Below are 16,485 nucleotides of genomic sequence, written 5' to 3' on the forward strand. Positions count from 1 at the left end.
CACTCCCAGCCCTATACTGAGCATTGGAGGTGGGGTGGGCTGCTGAACACTGCCTCACTTTCCGCAGGAACCAAACATGCAAACCCACTCTGGACCACTCCAGGCCATGTGAGGGACACCCCAAACCCAGTCTATATCACTCCCTGAACAGTATCACTTGTCCTCTACCTCATGACTTCTGCACTCTCCTTATCAGCCAAAGGGTCATGGCACCTGCCCAAGGAGGGGACAGAAACAGGGACAGGGCATCCCAGAAGCCACAGATGATGCCAGATCCATAGAATCACTGAGTGTTGGTGCTGTTTCTCCTATGAATTCCCGGCTGCTCCTCCCTTACGGTAGCAAGTACTAGCCAATCTCCCTCCCAGCAACCATTTCCCTTCTCACTACTGCATGAGGCGGGTGGAGAGGAGTAGAGGAGCCTCCTGGGGGCCTGCAGCCAGCCTGCCACCCAGTGGCATTCTTTGGGTTTCTTGATAATGGGACATAATATTTAGTGCCTGGCATCTTCACGCCCTGGGGCTGCCTCTGCCGGCCTCCTGCAGCTGGCTCCTGCTCCTGAGGTCCCACAGCTATACCCACCTGGATGTGGGGTCAGGATGCTTTCCTCATTAGCCAGGAAAGCATCTCAAGTCCCTTAGCTAACCTTTGACCTTTACACCTACACACACACACACACACATGTCCATGCACACATACACACAAACATACACACAAAAAATTAAAAAAAAAAATACACGTAAATAAATAAATAAGTAAAGTGCTTATAAAAATTAAGGAGGGGAAGGAAGGAAAGAGGCTGCAATGGCCCAGTGACTAAAGGCACTTGCCACCGACCCAACCCTGGCATCCTCCACATCTGTGCTATGGTACTCAAGTACGCACATACTTTCACTTGTGCAAGGGCGCACATGCCTGCACACACGCGCGCGCGCACACACACACACACACACACACACACACACACACACACACGCCTGTGCTGTGGTACATCCACACACCCACTGTGAAATAAATAAAAAAGATTTTAAAGACCCACCGCACACCCGGTATATTTCAAACAACTTTAAAGAGACGCTCTTTATTTGGTTGTAGGTTTGAGGTTTCTGTGGGTTGTTTTTGTTTGTTGTTTTTTTTTTTTTTTAACTGAATCTCACTACTTGGCGGGCAGAGTACTGTGATAAAAGCAGCAACACAAAGCCGCTAGAAGAAAGTGCCTGTGCCATTGTTTGAAGGGTCTGTTGAAAGGGTTCCTTTCCCCCGTGGCTAAATGGTATAAAACTGAGAACAAATATTTCTAATGAAGCATGTGCTTGCTCTCCCCAAATGTTTCTTTGGAAGTGAGTTCTTTAAAAAAAAAAAAAATAAGAAGAAAGAAAATGATTTAGGAGCTCATGACTCATTTAATTTTTATTGTCTTTGTGTGAACTGGCCATGAATGCATTGTGGAGTGATGAGAGGCGTTTGATTAGCATGGAGAGCTGTTTGCCACACGGCAGACAGTAGCTGTCATTCTGCATTAAGATCATTTCATTAAAGCCCCGGGTACATTTTGTTTTAAACTCTTGAAAAACACAGTCCTTGAAAGCGGGGCCAGTTCTGTGCAGCTTGGGTTGAAGACCCTGGCGGTATCTGAACCGCCTGCCTTTGTGATCTTGGGGTAGATTCAGGCTGATAGGTGTACTGTTCAGAGTGATCCGGGGGCTGGGACATGGGTCAACGGAGGGTCTTGTATGCACAAACCCCAGGTTCCATCCCCAGCACTGTGTAAGCAGGGCACAGTGGCGCTCACCTGTAACCCCAGCACTGAGATGCAAGAGGCAGGGAGATAAGAAGTTGAAAGTCTTCGGTTGGCTGCAAAGCAAGTCAGAAGCCACCCTGTGCCTCGTGAGGTCCTTTACTAAGAAGAAAAGAAAAAAGGCAATCCTGGAGATGGGCTCCCAGGACTGTGGTGTGGCGACTTGTGGGCCCGTGGGTTGACTGTCCCAGGTACTTCCTCTGGCGTTTGCCTTCTAGGTACCTTCCTCTAGCTCACCTCTTTCCTCTCTCGGTGCTGCCTGCAGTCCCTTACTAGACCCTGTCGGCAGGGCCCAAGGACTCAGAGACTAACTGCCCAGCCAGTAGAGGAAGCTGAGCAGTGTCTCCCTTAGCAGGTTGGAGTCCAACTCTCTAAAGGATCTCAGCAGAGCCTACAGACCCAGCGCTGCACCAGAACAGCTGCCCAGGCTTGCCCTGGGCCCTGCCTGGTGTAACTGCACCTGTTGCCTCGTTGTCACCTTGGGTTGGCTTTGTCCGCTGCCCATGCTGCAGCCCTCATCCAGGCACAAGGCTTTTTCATCTGCCCACGTCTATAATGGAACATCTTGGGAGAAGCACGGGTTCAGGTTGGAGAGGGTTGATTTGTTTGTTTGTTTGAAATAGGCTGTCCTGTAACACAGGCTAGACTTGGTACCCCAGTGCAGCTAAGGTTGCCGTTAAAGGTCTGATCCTCCTCTCCTCCCACCTGATTACTGGGGTTATTGGCTTATGCAGCGGAAGTGGTCAAGTCTAGGGCTTCGTGAGTGCCAGGCAAGCATTCCACCAGCTAAGCCAGACCTCCTCCCTGACATTTTCAGTTTGGAATGATTTTATTATTAAACCCTTTTCCAACGCTTCCAATGGTGTGTGAGAGTTTTAAACACCAGGCCAGTGTGGATTTCCTGATCAAAAGTCTCTTGGTCCCTACAAGGAAATGTAATCAGAACTCATCTTGGAATGCTCTGATGACAGTAGGTGGCTGTCATGGAACTGGTTGGAACTAGGGGCTATTAACCCATGAAGACTTCTCAACCCAAGGACTTGTGGCCCAAGGGTCACCCGGAGGAGGAACACCAGTCTCCCAGATAAAAACAAGTGGTCCAAGGGGGTCTGTAACTTCAAATGATGCCCGAGTCCATTCACATCCCCCCACACACACTGGAATTAGCCCCGGATCCAAAGCCCTACTGAGGGGCTCAGGCACCTAGAGCCCAAGCCATTTATCCCTGATGACACTCCAGCCAGGTGAGTGCTATCTGCTATCTGCTCAGAGCGACATCTCCGACAGGAGCCTCCAGTGGCAGGGGACTAGGCACATGTCTGCACCCCAGTGTTCACATGTGTCCCCGGTATGTGGCATTTCAGAACCCAGGACACTGGGCTGGAAGCTCCTGTGTGAGTTTTGTCCCAACAGTGAAGTTAAAGCGATACAGACACACACGTACATACACCTCTAAAACCAGTTGTAACTCGGAGATTTCCAAACCAACCTCAGGGCCAGTGCCATAGGGAGCAGCATCCTAAGATACAGGCCTCCATCAGTCAGCTGTCGTGAACCACGTGATTCAGCTAGGACAACACAGTGATGGAGAAATAGGAGATACCTTACCTCCTCTGAGGATCACGGTCATGGCAAGAGTAGTCGCCCAAGGCATCTGATGGCCACACATGCCCCGAGATGGTGAAGAAGCTGGGAGTTTTCCTTACAGTGCCTTCCCGTGTGTCTCTGACCCCCGGCCCTCTCCTGGTCTTACACCTGAAGTGGGCAGGACAGCCCCAGCCTGGACTACCCACACCTGAATAGCCACCCTCTCCAGGCTTTATTGACCACCCAGAATGTGGCTGCAATATCCTTTAAACAGAAGGATCTTGAGCAAGAGGACAGGCTTGGCAGGTTCCTGCAGAGTGTCATATTTGTTCTTGGAGGACTGGGAGAAATTAGACAGCACATGCAACTCAATATAAGTGGTCAGCTAAGAGAACTAGCAGTGGGGGGCAGAGACAGAGTATAACTTGCAGGATTTGGTTCTCTCCTTCCACCATGTGGGTCCCAGGAATATAACTCAGGTCATCAGGCTTGGCATCAAGTACCTTTTACCTCCGATGCATCGTCCCAACCCTTGAACTTGAACTTCTGATCTTCTGGTCGGTAATCCTAGAGTGATGCTGAGGCTATAGGCATGCAATACTATACCCTGGTTAGGAAGTGCTAGGGATCCAGCCCAAGGCTTTCTCCCGTTCAGTACCTGTGTTTGTGTGGATGCTGTACATTTACCGACACATGTGTGGGGATTCCATCTGGTCTGGATACTAAACATGTGATTCGGATGTCTCTGAGTGTTGGCTACTACTGGGCTGTCACTCAGTGTGGGGACCACACTGTAGGCAGGAGACCAGGAGGAGGGACATCTTAGGGGCTAGACTCAAGCCAGTGGGGAATCAGTGACCCCTGTCTACACTCTGCCCCCAAGGAGACCCAGAGGTGTTCCTTGGGTTTGTTTGTTTGTTTGTTGTATTGGTGTTTTATCTGCATGTATGCCATGCGAATGCCTGGCACCCCAGGAGGCCAGAAGCAAGTGTCAGATCCCCCTGGAATTAGAGTTAGAGATGGTGGTGAGCTGCCATGTGGGTGGTGAGACTTGAACCCAGATCCTGTGGAAGAGCAGTCAGTGCTCTTAACCACTGAGCCACCTCTCCAGCCCCTCAGCGATGCTTCTTGGAAGAGCAGCATTAGAAAGTTCTGGATAAATGTCTCCAAGCCGAGCCTCAGCTTGTAACTTTGACAGTGTGGTTCAGCTGAACTCTGGTGTCACCCTAGAGTCCTTGTGCTTAACGCTGAGTCACCAGATATTCAGCCTTGGCGGCTCATTGTGACATTACTTATTCCTGACTCTAGCATGTCACCGTGGAAGCATCCCCCACCTCCTCTCTGCTTAACTACTGTTTAATACTGAAGTCTCATCTAATTACTTTCTCTAATAAGGGCAAATACTTAGAAAATCGCTTTTTAATAGACAAACATCATGTCTTTAAGTAAAATTGTCTCTTCCCCAAAAAATGGATGTGCACCCATACAAAGAATGGTCTAATCTGGCATCTGTTTATTTCGGGAAGGAACTTTGGTTTTGCTAATACATTTCTATGTATCAGAGGGAAAAAGCTATCCATAAAAAAACAATTACAGAGAGGCAATCAAGCATTGATAGCAGTATTCAGACACATCTCAGGAAGCATTCAGAAGAGGAAAGATTGCAGGCTTAGTTTTATGTAGCTTCTTATAAATCAATGTTTAAAGTAATTCTCTCACATCCAATGAGGTAATTTGATTTCTGCAGCCAGTATTCATATCCAGAAAACAATATGCATTCCGTTCTGTAATTATATGATGCCTATTGTTTTAGCCTAGAGAGATTATTTTATTTATTACAGAGGCGGGCTCTCCCCGAGCTGACACTGCAGGTGGTGATGTGCTCGCCACTTAACAGGGAGCTCTAAAGCATCTGGCCAGCTCCCAGGTCCCCTCGGGGCTGGTGCGGCTCTTTTCACAGGACCGCTACCCCAGGGCCATGCTCTGGTCACAGGGAGCAAGGACTTGTTCTTAAGAGGCGAGAGAGGCAGACGGAGTCTAAAACACTCTTTCGGAGGTGCGCAGTCCACAGTCCGGGGCTCCGTACAGTGGCATTTCTGTCTGCTGCTGCCCGGGGCCAAACAAACCCTCAGTCCATCCCAGACGCCCTGACCTGAAGGATGCAAAAGAACTGAGTCCCTCAGAGGACTACAGGACAGAGAAGAAATAGGATGTGGGAACAAGATGACACCAGAACCTGACTCTGTCCCGGAAGAAAGCCTCACAAAGTGGTAAATACCGCCGAACAGGGAGTGCTGTACTCAGCTCTGAGGACACAGCAGTGAGCACAGAGAAGCCTCCCTTCCCCTGGCGGAGGGGGTTGCACAGGTGGTGAAGGCACCAACATGGCGTCGAGACACAGGAAGAAGGAAGCAGGAGCAGTGGGGTTGGAGGTCAGGTGAGAGGCGGGCACCCTTGGAGGAGCTGGAGATAAGTGACAGCCTCCCGGGAGGAGGGGTGGCAAGCGGCGGGAGCTGAGTGGAAGGCTGATGGGGCCGCACCGCCGCCATCCCCCAAAGATGTGCGCCATCTAGCGTTTGCTTGGAAAAGCCTGTGGAGAGCTGTGTGGGTGAGCAGGCTGCAGGGGGACAATGAATGATAGGGGGGTCTCTGGTCCCCTGATGAGACCGTGGTGGCTGGGTGCAAGGTGTCACAGCAGAAATGGAAAGGGAAATCAGATATTTTCAAATAGTCTACTGACTCATCCCGTGGGACTGGATGGCTGTTCTATGTTTGGGGGTTTCCCCAGAGGATAAAACAGGGTGATGTAAACCTGGAGACATTTAAGTCCTTTGTAGAAAATGGCACAGCATTTGCATATCTATGTATACCCTGCCCTAAACCATCTCTACATAATGTATATGGTATAAAATGGTGTAGATGCTACATAAACAGCTAATTACACAATACTACTCAGGGAAAGGTCTGTTCAGGTACTTTTTTTTTTTTTCTGACTATTCTTTCCCCTATCTATCTCTAGGTATAGAACACTGGCAGTCAGGAAGGGCTAGCCACATATCAGACCTGACACAAGTTGAACTCTGTGTGCTGATGGTAATTGGGTTACCACTCTCAGGTGATCCCCGGGAGTTTGACTTTAGACAGCCACCTCACCTCAATCTCCAAAACCCAGTTGTCCAGGTGACTAGCAACCCAGACAAGGCAGGAACCACAGGAAGGGGTTAGGGGAGCCTGGGGTTACCTTCAAGGACCCTAACAGGGCTCTCATGTGAAGAGTCAAGAAAGAAGATCCAGTGACCCTGCACCAGACTCCCAGCAAGCAGCTCCGCTTACACACTTTGGGATGGAGTCTGCCTGGATCTGACCATGGTGAGCACTGAATTCGCCTCTCTGCTCCCCTCCCCATAAAGATGAGCCAAGTCCGTCCGTCCGTCCCCCCCCCGGCCAATACACACACAGAGAGAAGGGCCAGCACCTGGCCTCCCAGTGTCTTCCAGAGGCCTGCCATCCCACCACTAGACTCCAAGCAAAAATATATTTTTCTCGATACTTATATTCTGACTCAGAAAACAGACAGAAATATGTCATCCCAGCATTGACCAGCCATCAGTTTTTCATCAGCAGCTCAGGTGTGAGCCCTTGTGTCTGTATTATGACATAGGATAAGTCAGCTGTCTGCCATGCTCTCTTATCACTGAGGCTCCCTCGGAATGGGAGGCGTGGTCTCTCTTAATCAGTGATGTTTCCCAGTCAGTGTGGAGAGTTCCAGTAGCTTCCAGAGCATGGTGGGGCCATTTTTTTTTTTTTTTACTAATATTGAAATCAGGAACCATGTGCAATATCAGACTTCCTGCCACTATTTTGTGCCTTTCTCTCATCCCTCATTGGGCTAATTTAGCCCAAAAGCAACTTTTTTTTTTCTTTCTCCTATCAACACAACTTCATGTACCCCAGACTGGCCTTGAATGCACTATATAGCTGAGGATGGCCTTGAACTCCTGATCCTCCAACTTCCTCCTGCTGGGACTGCAGGTGTGTGCACCCTCACATCCTGTTTAAGTGCTTCTGGGTATCACACTCAGGCTCTGTGCGCTCTAGGCAAGCGCTCTACCAACTGAGCCCCATCCGTGTCCTCCAAGAACATCTTTAAAGGGATTCATGCGGCTCTGATCAGGTCCTGGGGTCACACAAGGGAGAGTGTCATTGCTGCAGTGGCAGGCGTGATGCGTTAACATCCTGGGAGCTGGCGGCCTTAAGTCCTGCCGCCACAGGGCCTCTGCAGACAGAGGAAGCTCAGAGAAGACAGGAGCAGGTAGGAGAGAGAACCGGGTGCTAACAACAGGAAAAGTAATGCTCCGTATGTATGCCATGCTTTCCTGTACCAGAAAACATTTTTACGTGCATTCCTTTTTCTTGGGTTTAGATTGGTTTGGATTGGTTTGCTTTGCTTCGGATTTGGTTTGAACTTGACACAAATTACAGTCACCTGGGAGGAATTGCCTCTATAAGATTGGCCTGGATTCAAGGCTGTGGAGGCTTTTCCTTGATTAATGATTGATGTAGGTAGGCCCAGACCATTTCAGGTGGTGGCACCTTTGGGAAGATGGCGGAGTAAGCCATGGTCTCTGCTTCAGTTCCTTCCATCTCAAGTTCCTGCCCTGGACTCCCTTTGCTGACGTAACCCGTAAGCTGAAATAGCCCTTCCCTCCCCAAGTTGGTTTCCGTCAGTGTTTTATCACAGCGACAGAAAGCAAACCAGGACAGGGTCTCCTATAGCCCAGGCTAGCCTCAAGCTTACAAGTGTTCCTCATCCTCCTGCCTTCACCTCCCAAGTGCTGGAATGGCAGGCATGTACCCCTACACTTGGCTTCCTGTGCATTCTTCTGCTGGGTTGCCAACAGCCCTGTCAGGCAGACAGAGCATATGTATCGTCCACAGCTTACGGGTGAGGGGTGACAGGGCTTCTGGTCGGTGGCAGAGCCTCAGCCAGTTCTGGGTCTCCTGAGTCCCCATGCTGCATGTCTCCAGCATGCAGTACCCATCCTGGCCAGCCCTTTCTTTTTACCCATAAGCTGAGGCCTTCCAGGTCTCAGGAGTGCCAGGCCACATGTCCTTGAAGATGTCTGGCAGCTAAAGCCAAACCCACTGAGAGAGTTCCATGGACAACTAAGAAATCTTGAGTCCTAACTTGTCTGCAGCTGGTGCCCGGAAGGACCCTGCTTCGTGAACAGCTCTTCAAGAAAGAACACAGCAAACCAGGGAGGTGCCGGTGCCCTCTGTTTGTTGAACCCCTCCCCTGTGCCCTGACCTAGGAAGAGCCATCCTGGGAGGCTGCAAGGACTGCTGAGCCACACTAGATGCCATCAAACACAACCACACTCATTCATATGCATATCTTCCTGGCTGTTGTCATGCTGTCATGGCAGAGCCAAAAAGCTGACAGAAGCCAGAAGACTCTGGAGGCTGATGTAGTTACTACCTAGCCCTTTAAGAAAGTTTGCCAATCCTTGCTCTCAACCAGCCCTTCCCTCTAGAATCAAGCCTTGTACCAGATGAGCAAGACTCGTGTGAAACAAGCCAGCATTTCCAGGGCCTAGAGGGGATTTGACTGGAGAGCGGAAGCCTCAAAGGAGGTGCCAGGGAGGCAGAAAGCTAACTCAACAGCTAGGCAGTCTGCTGAGCAGAGAAGTGAATCTCACCATCGTTCTTTTTGTCCCACAGGACTTCGGTGAGGATGACTCCCTGTACATCACCAAGGTGACCACAATCCACATGGGCAACTACACCTGCCATGCCCTGGGCCACGAGCAGCTGTTCCAGACCCACGTCCTGCAGGTGAATGGTTAGTAAATGGCTCCGTGCATGCTGTCCCTTCAAGGCTCCCTCCTCACTGCTCCGAACAAGCCTTATTCTCTCTCGCATTTTGTCTTATTACAGACCTAAGTAGCTCACTTGCTGTAATAGAGGGAACAGCTTAGAAAGGGCTGGGTCTGGCTGAGCCAAGGCTTCCTCGGGTGAAATGAATCCAAATGCTGGAGGAGGGGGGTCAGGGATGAGTCACACAGGCAAGTCCCTTTGGCAGCTGAGGCTCCAGCGGGCCACTGTAAAGTATGTGGCATGTGTGGCCTACAGGGTCCACATGAGCTTGAGCTCTGGGTCCAGCAATTGCAGAACCTGTGTCTGAGCAACCATTGCTCTTACAGGTGACATGACACCACAAGGCTTGGCATCTTGGAGGCACTGTCTCTCTCAGCAGCCCTTCCCCCACAGGACCCCATGAGCCTCCTGTCTTCCATCTTCATCCAGTGAAGATGGAAAGGTTTGAAGGATTGTTCTCTCCCTCGCTCAGGTCCAGATGTTGCCAGCAATTTTGAAGGCTGGGAAGAACTAACCCCTCCTGGTTGCCCCCTCCCCCACCGAGCAGTTTTCCAAGCCAGAGTCTGTGAGTACATTTGTAGCTGGCCCTGAGATAAGCATAGACTCTCAAATGGATATCCTGTTACCCACTTTATGGATGAATTTTAAGGAAGGTCACTTGGCTGGGGCCACAACCATTTGCCGCCTTTTTGGAGTTAGAGCCTACCCCTATTTCACTGCTGTCCATCTCAGCCTGGCCCCGCCCCTATCCTGGACCAACATGTCTCATCCCACAAACCCTAGCTGTCACTGATCAGGTCTGGAGCAGGTACTCGGGTATTGGGGAACAGTGAGGTGCCTTCAACTCAGCCCCCAGATCCCCGGTGACAACTGATGTTTGGAAATTCTTCCGGGAGAGAGTGAGTGAGGTTACTGGGATGATGACATCATGAGATTCACCTTCACTGACCTCAAGGATCTGGGGTGAGTGGCAAGCCATTTAGGGATGAAGGGCACCTTCGGCTTGCTCTGTTTACCTTCACAGCCTCTGAAGGAGGTCCATAGATCCATGTCCTAAACATTGAGAGAGACAAGACTTCTCTCCTAGCCAAAGAAGGGCCACTGATACAGTAGGGAGAGGATGCTGGGAGCTGGACACTTTGTGATCCGCTTCCTACTTCACTGTGTGGCCTGCCGGATAGCTGGGCTGACCCTATAAGGTGCTGTAGCTCCTGGCACTCACGAAGGCAGCTGGTGTGGCACTCGGCACTCTCACGGGATTACCTGTGCTAAGACAGACTCCAGCATTGTCTCCCAAGGATACAGGGTAATGTCCTGATGACCCCAGAAAAGGGCAGGAAGTTTTCAACACACACACACACACACCGAGTCAATAACTACAAACAGACGTTGACAACACCCAGGGACAGTGCCCACCCTACTGGGATGCCATGATACTGCCCTTAGAGAACCTGGTGTGGGCTGTAGAGTAGGCAGTTGTCAGGTCTTTGTTGTGGTCCTCTGACCTGCACACTCTTGGGAAACGGAGGACAGGAGCCCTGCATCCTATGTCTCCAAGCCTAGTGCACAGTTTATACTAGGTCAGAACCAGCCATTGAAAGAGACTCTGAGGAAAAAGCAATGACCCAGAAGTCTCGGGCTTAGCTATTGGCCTCAGTGAGACTGAAGTTAGGAGAACACATAGTTAGGCATCACCCAGCTCCCCAGCTGGCTCAGTGACTCCTGATGTTGCATGGTTTCCAGGAAATAGGACTGGGTCACTGAAGGAATCTTCCAGAAGTAGGGGACAAAGATCTTTGTGGGCTGTGTCTTAGTCCTGAAGGAGGGAGGCCCTGTGGAAAAGACTAGAAAGCTAAGAAGGCCCCAGTTATTCTCAGAAAGCTAAAGTCTCCTGAGGAAAAAGGGGGACATTGGTAGTGACATCAGCCTATCCTTTCCACCATCTACCCCACACTTGAGGATATGAAAGATGAGCCTGAGCAGCTTGGGTGGAGTTTAATCCAGCTGCCTAGCTGAGCTGTTGGAAGGCTGCTTTGGTCCCTTCCTAGACTGGCAGGAAGATGCTTAGGAAATCCTGTGGGATACAGGAGAGACTTGGAGGAGACTTTAGATTTATCTTAAGCTATTTTTAGTCATAGCTGGTAGACACTGATGATCAAAGCTAGTGGCCACTCGCAGGACCTCCAGTACATTATACAGATGGGGAAATGAAGGCCCAGTGAAAATTACCATCCAAGATATAGGATGTTTCCCCCAGAGCCATGCTGCTCCTGAGCTGTTTGGTAACAGGGTTGGGATCCCTTACACAGAGTGGGCTACCACCATCATCTTCCAGGATCCCCTACTTAGGTGGCTGCATAAAGGAGCCCTTCCAATAAGCCACAACCCCTCGCACAAATTATTAGTATAACTTACCCCTGGCACAGGCTTCCAAAGATGAGGCCTGAGCGCTGACATGATTTATAACTTCCTGCAAAGTCCCTGCACTGCTTTCATGGGAAGGAGCGAGAACTTTAGACATCAATGATTAATCCATTAAATTAAAAATACCTTCGACCTCCCCACAGTTCAGACAAGTGGTGATTCATCCCCGAAACACAGTAATCATCTCCAAATCTGCTTATTACTCCAGTTCGGTACATTTGTGACTTCTTACTTAAGAACACGCTTATGCTGCCTAAACCTCGGCCATGAGAGACGGTTCTCAGAGAAAACGGCCCCTTGTGTTAGGGATACAAACGGGGTGTGGGTGGGTATGTGGGTGTCGGCGTGTACTCCTTCATGAGGAGGCCAGAGGTCACTTTCAGGGCCATTTGTGAGGAGCCGCCCACTTTATTGTTTTTGAGACGGAATCTCTTCTGGATTGGCAGTTTACCCCATGACCCCAAATTCCTGAACACAACTTACAGCCATGTGCCCTGCTCCTGTGTACATAAACACGCCAGGGCACTGTAGTCCCGCCAGCCCTTCTCCGAGCCTCATTTTGGATATACTCCCCTTCCCCACCCCCTCCATTCCAGCTCCATGAACTCCTCAGTTTCCCAGAGTTACCCTCTTGGCTCCACAGTAAACTGCCATAATCCTCCATGAGCCAGTGGGTAGGGGCAGGACCAGAGATACTCTCGTCTTCTCAGATCCTGTTCTATTCTGAGCTGTAACACGGCAGGCAAAGCCTGGCCTCAAGCAGCTTTGCCACAAACAGCGTCCTGCTTAAAACTTACCATCTGCTAAGGATGAAACTAGCGTGAGGACTTTTGAAGCCACAGTCCAGTTGGGTAGGTACTCAACACCCGCCTGTGGAACCTCTCCTATGGGCGAGGCCCAGGCTCAGGGTGAGCACCTGGCCTACACCCACCCAGCCCTGATCCCCACAGTCACAAGCTTTGGCCATACCCAGTGCCAGCTCTGTAGAGTCTACCAGGACAGACAGGTCCTGAGGAGAACCCCGGGCTGTGACGCATCCACATGGGACCTTGTCAGAGCAAAATGAAGGTGCCTGCTTTCAGTAGCATGGTAAGGATAACCTTTTCTTGTGTCCCAGGCTACTCATCTCCCAAGTCCTAACCCCGCCATGTACTTGTTCCATTTGCTGGGAAATGCTCTTCTCCTCTCCCTTTTACTACACATACCCTAGCCGTTCATTCAGCAAAATCAACACACTTTGGCATGCCGCATTCTTGTTGGGGTATGGCAAGGAGCAAAAGAAATTTATAAAAGGAAGGAAAGAAGGAAAAAAGGAAAGAGAGGAAGGAAAGAAGGAGAATTCGAGGAAATGTATGTGATTTACATAGAATGGTACGAGAGAGATCAAGAGGCTAGTGTTGATGAAAGATGGTGGGGAGGTCAAGGGCGACCTCCAATGTTCTGGCAAGGGGCGTCTGCCCTTTACTGAAAGGAGAGGAGGTCAGATGGGAGAAGGCCGGTCAGGAACTCCTTGGGCCATGACCAACGTATGGGGTCCACCAGACAGACACCCTGTGGGGTGGGGTGCAGATGGACATCTAAGTCTGCTTTAAGGGTAGGGGCTGAGTTGGAGGGATGCCTTTCAGATATGCCAGGGTGTTGAGTCAGTGGATGGGTTAGGCTAACAGAAGGTGGGGACCTGCAAGAATTCCAGCAGCCAGAGCCAGGGTTGTGAGGCAAAGCCAGCTGAGCCGGTGAGAGGGAGAGGCCAGGTGGAGACAGCAGCTTAGAGAGATCACTCAGCTGTGTGGTGCGGTACAGACAGGGCAGTGAGGAGGAGTGCTGCGTCAGGACCAGCACGTGTAAGCCACTGTGACCCGGAGAAGAGCAGTTCCTACGGGGTGGCATGACACGATGTCGTTCTAGGGGCAAAGAATAACAGAAGAGCCTGGTGAGCCCCACTCAGAGGTTTGAGGTGAGCTAGCGAGGAAGGGGCGTTAGAGGTGAGGCAACAGGTCCCTCTTCAGTCCTTCTCGGGCTCCCCTCAAGGAGAGTTGTCTTGCCCTCAAGGAGACCTGGAGATGGGCAGAGCGTGTGAGGGTGTGGGTGTAGGGGGGGAGGATGTCCCGTCCCATCCTACCCCGTACCCTACCCCTCCCCATGGAACATTTAGTGCCTTGAATCTAGGCTTGTGTTTTTACTGAGTGACTCATCCTACACCCTTGACTTTCAGTCAGGTGTCCTTTTGTTCTAGAACACTGTCACACATTTTAGTTTAAATTTACTCCCAAATTGGTCTGAAAAAAGCTCCCATCCAAGAACAGTGCCCACAGGCCCTGGGTGGGGCTCAGGAGAGGGGAAGGAGAAGTGTACATTGTGTGTGATCAGATAGATGATCCTGCACAAGTGTGAAAACTTCCCAGTCCACAGCACATTCCTGTCAGAGGTAAGAGCAGAGGCCAAGGCCAGTGTCCAGGGCTGGTACCAGCCACTGTGGGAGCCAGTCCTGTTCCTCGTGTCTCTGGTTCCCTGGACAAGCTCTAACACAAGCAACGGGGCCAGCTGGAGGTTGCATCTCTCCTGTAGGAGGGAGTGAGGCCTGCTAGGCTCTGCTCCCCAAGGCTCCCCCCGGGAGTGACCCTCACACCCGTTTCCTCACACTGAAAGCTTCACCACGGCTCAAGGGACTGAGGCTTACTGCTGTGGGCACCATGCCTGACACCCAGCCGGTATTTCGTAGCTGTCAGCTGCCCAAAATTGAATTGACAAAGCCTTGCAAGATCAATTAACGTCTTTAGTCAGGTGTTAGGCTCAAAGAAGAGGAGCCCCTTGTTCCCCTATTCGGTATTGTGCTGCTCTATGATATCTTGGTTTAGCAAAATGACAAGGAACAATGTCATTTCTCGGTTTCCCCAAGCCATGAATTGAATTTTTTTTTCTTCCTAGATAAACTTGGAATTATTCTGTCAAGCCCCAATGGATCCATTTTAATTGGAATTAGATTAAGTCTGTGGGTTAATTTGTCAGATCTTGTTTGTGACAATGGGAAGCCTTCCTAATCAATGACCTCCCTCTCATTATTCTTTCTTTTGCTGTTGGTAAGATTTTATAGTTTTCATCACTTGGGTCCAGTCTGGTTGTAGGTCTGGTCTATGCTGATCTACAAGCATGCTATTAATTTGGGATGTTTGGTACCGGCTCTATATTGTTTTCATGGGATCTTAACCATCATTTTTTTTGTCTTTCATCCTGTAGTACAGCTATCTAAAACATCATTTTTTCTCTATCGTATGGTTACAATCATAAATGCCCTTCCAAGAGACTAGAGAGAGAGCTCAGAGTATTTGCCTAAAGACCAAGTTTCTAGAACCCACAGCAGGTGGCCCACAACCTCCTATAACTCCAGTTCCAAGGGACCTGATGCCCTCTTTGGGTGTCAGAGCGTGTCTGAGGGGACTATTTGCACGTGGTGCACAGAGAGACAAGCAGACATTTAAATGAATATAAATTTAAACATTTTTATTTTAAAATGCCCCCCCCCATGGCTGTTCTGAACATCTGGCCCTTTTTGTGGTTTTGAAGGCCATTTGTTATTTTGTTATTTTGAAGGCCGGAGAGCCTTTAGGAGGTGGGCGTGGCTAGTGGAAATAGGTTGCTATGTGCCAGGCTTTGAACTTGATGCTCACTTCGACCAACCACGTTCTCTGCTTCCTGGTTGGTCACAATAGGAAAAGCCCCACCCATCACCATGCCCTCCCAAGAGTGGTGAGCTGAGATGCCTTCGGTTGTTTCTGCGGGGTGTTTGGTCACGGAGATTGGAGACACGACATCATCCTTTAGTGTCTGCACCCTTCGTGTCTTGCCTTGACCACACCAGTGTAGCATCGGTTACCCAGTGTTCCTTCCTATACTTTCCTCCTTTTCTTTTTCCTGAAAGGATTGGTGCTGTTCCTTCTTTTTGTGGACATGCTCTTCACTGTAGAAAGAAAATACCGTCTTGTTCCTATGAGGCTCGCATACTCACACACCAAGAAATGGGGGGGAGGGTCTATTTAAAAGGCTCTGTTGGTGTCTAGTAAGAAAATCAAATGATTTTCTTTGGCCACCTTTAACTTTGGCTTGATTGTAGATATCCTAGTAGAGACTGAAGCCTACTGTACTCAGAGTTCTGTTATTTTTGTTATGTATGTGTGACTCTGTGTTCCTTTGTGAATACGAGTGAAGGTGTGTAGAGGTCAGAAGACAACCTCAGGTGCCATTCCTTATATTGCACCTGGCTTGAGGCAGGCCTCTTCTTCACTGATGCTGTCCCATGAGCATCTGGGGCTTCTCCTGTCTCTACCTCCCACCTTGCCTCAGGAGAACTGGGATTACAGATGCATGCTACCGAGTCCAGCTTTCTATAGAGATTCCTGGATCTAAGGCTAAATCCTCACACTTACACAGCAAATACTTTGTCCAAGGAGCCATCTCTCTAGCCCAGCGCATTCCTGAAATGCCTGCTATACTTCAGCGGCTAACGGTGTTTTATGATCCCGACTTAAGTAGGGCTGTGATGGTTTGAATGAAAACCCCCATAGGCTCAGATATCCGATCACTTGGTCCCAGTTGGTGGAACTGTTCGGGAAGGATAAGGAGATATGGCCTTCCGAGAAGAGGAATGCCACTGTGGACAGACATTGAGATTTCAGAAGCCCGCACCATTCAGTTGGCTCTCTCCACAGCTCCCTCCAACTCCTGCATAAGATGTAAGCCCTTGACCACTGCCCCCACAGCATGCCCGTCTGCCTGCTGCCACCCTTCTCGCCATGGTAACCGTA

The 16,485-nt window shown here is 50.1% G+C and overlaps 1 protein-coding gene across 2 annotated transcripts in view; it reads left to right on the top strand.

The window, feature by feature from the left end:
- Window positions 1-16,485, top strand: part of Fstl4 (follistatin like 4) — a 398,369-nt gene that overhangs the window by 353,567 nt on the left and 28,317 nt on the right. For both annotated transcript variants that reach the window (XM_055602883.1, XM_055602884.1), the window contains exon 8: window positions 9,107-9,227. In XM_055602883.1, the coding sequence (XP_055458858.1) occupies window positions 9,107-9,227 (121 nt within the window). The remainder of the gene's footprint in view (window positions 1-9,106; window positions 9,228-16,485) is intronic.

This window comes from Psammomys obesus, unplaced genomic scaffold, assembly GCF_907164565.1.
Source record: "Psammomys obesus unplaced genomic scaffold, mPsaObe1.curated_primary_1811, whole genome shotgun sequence".
Classification (NCBI taxonomy): Eukaryota; Metazoa; Chordata; class Mammalia; order Rodentia; family Muridae; genus Psammomys; species Psammomys obesus.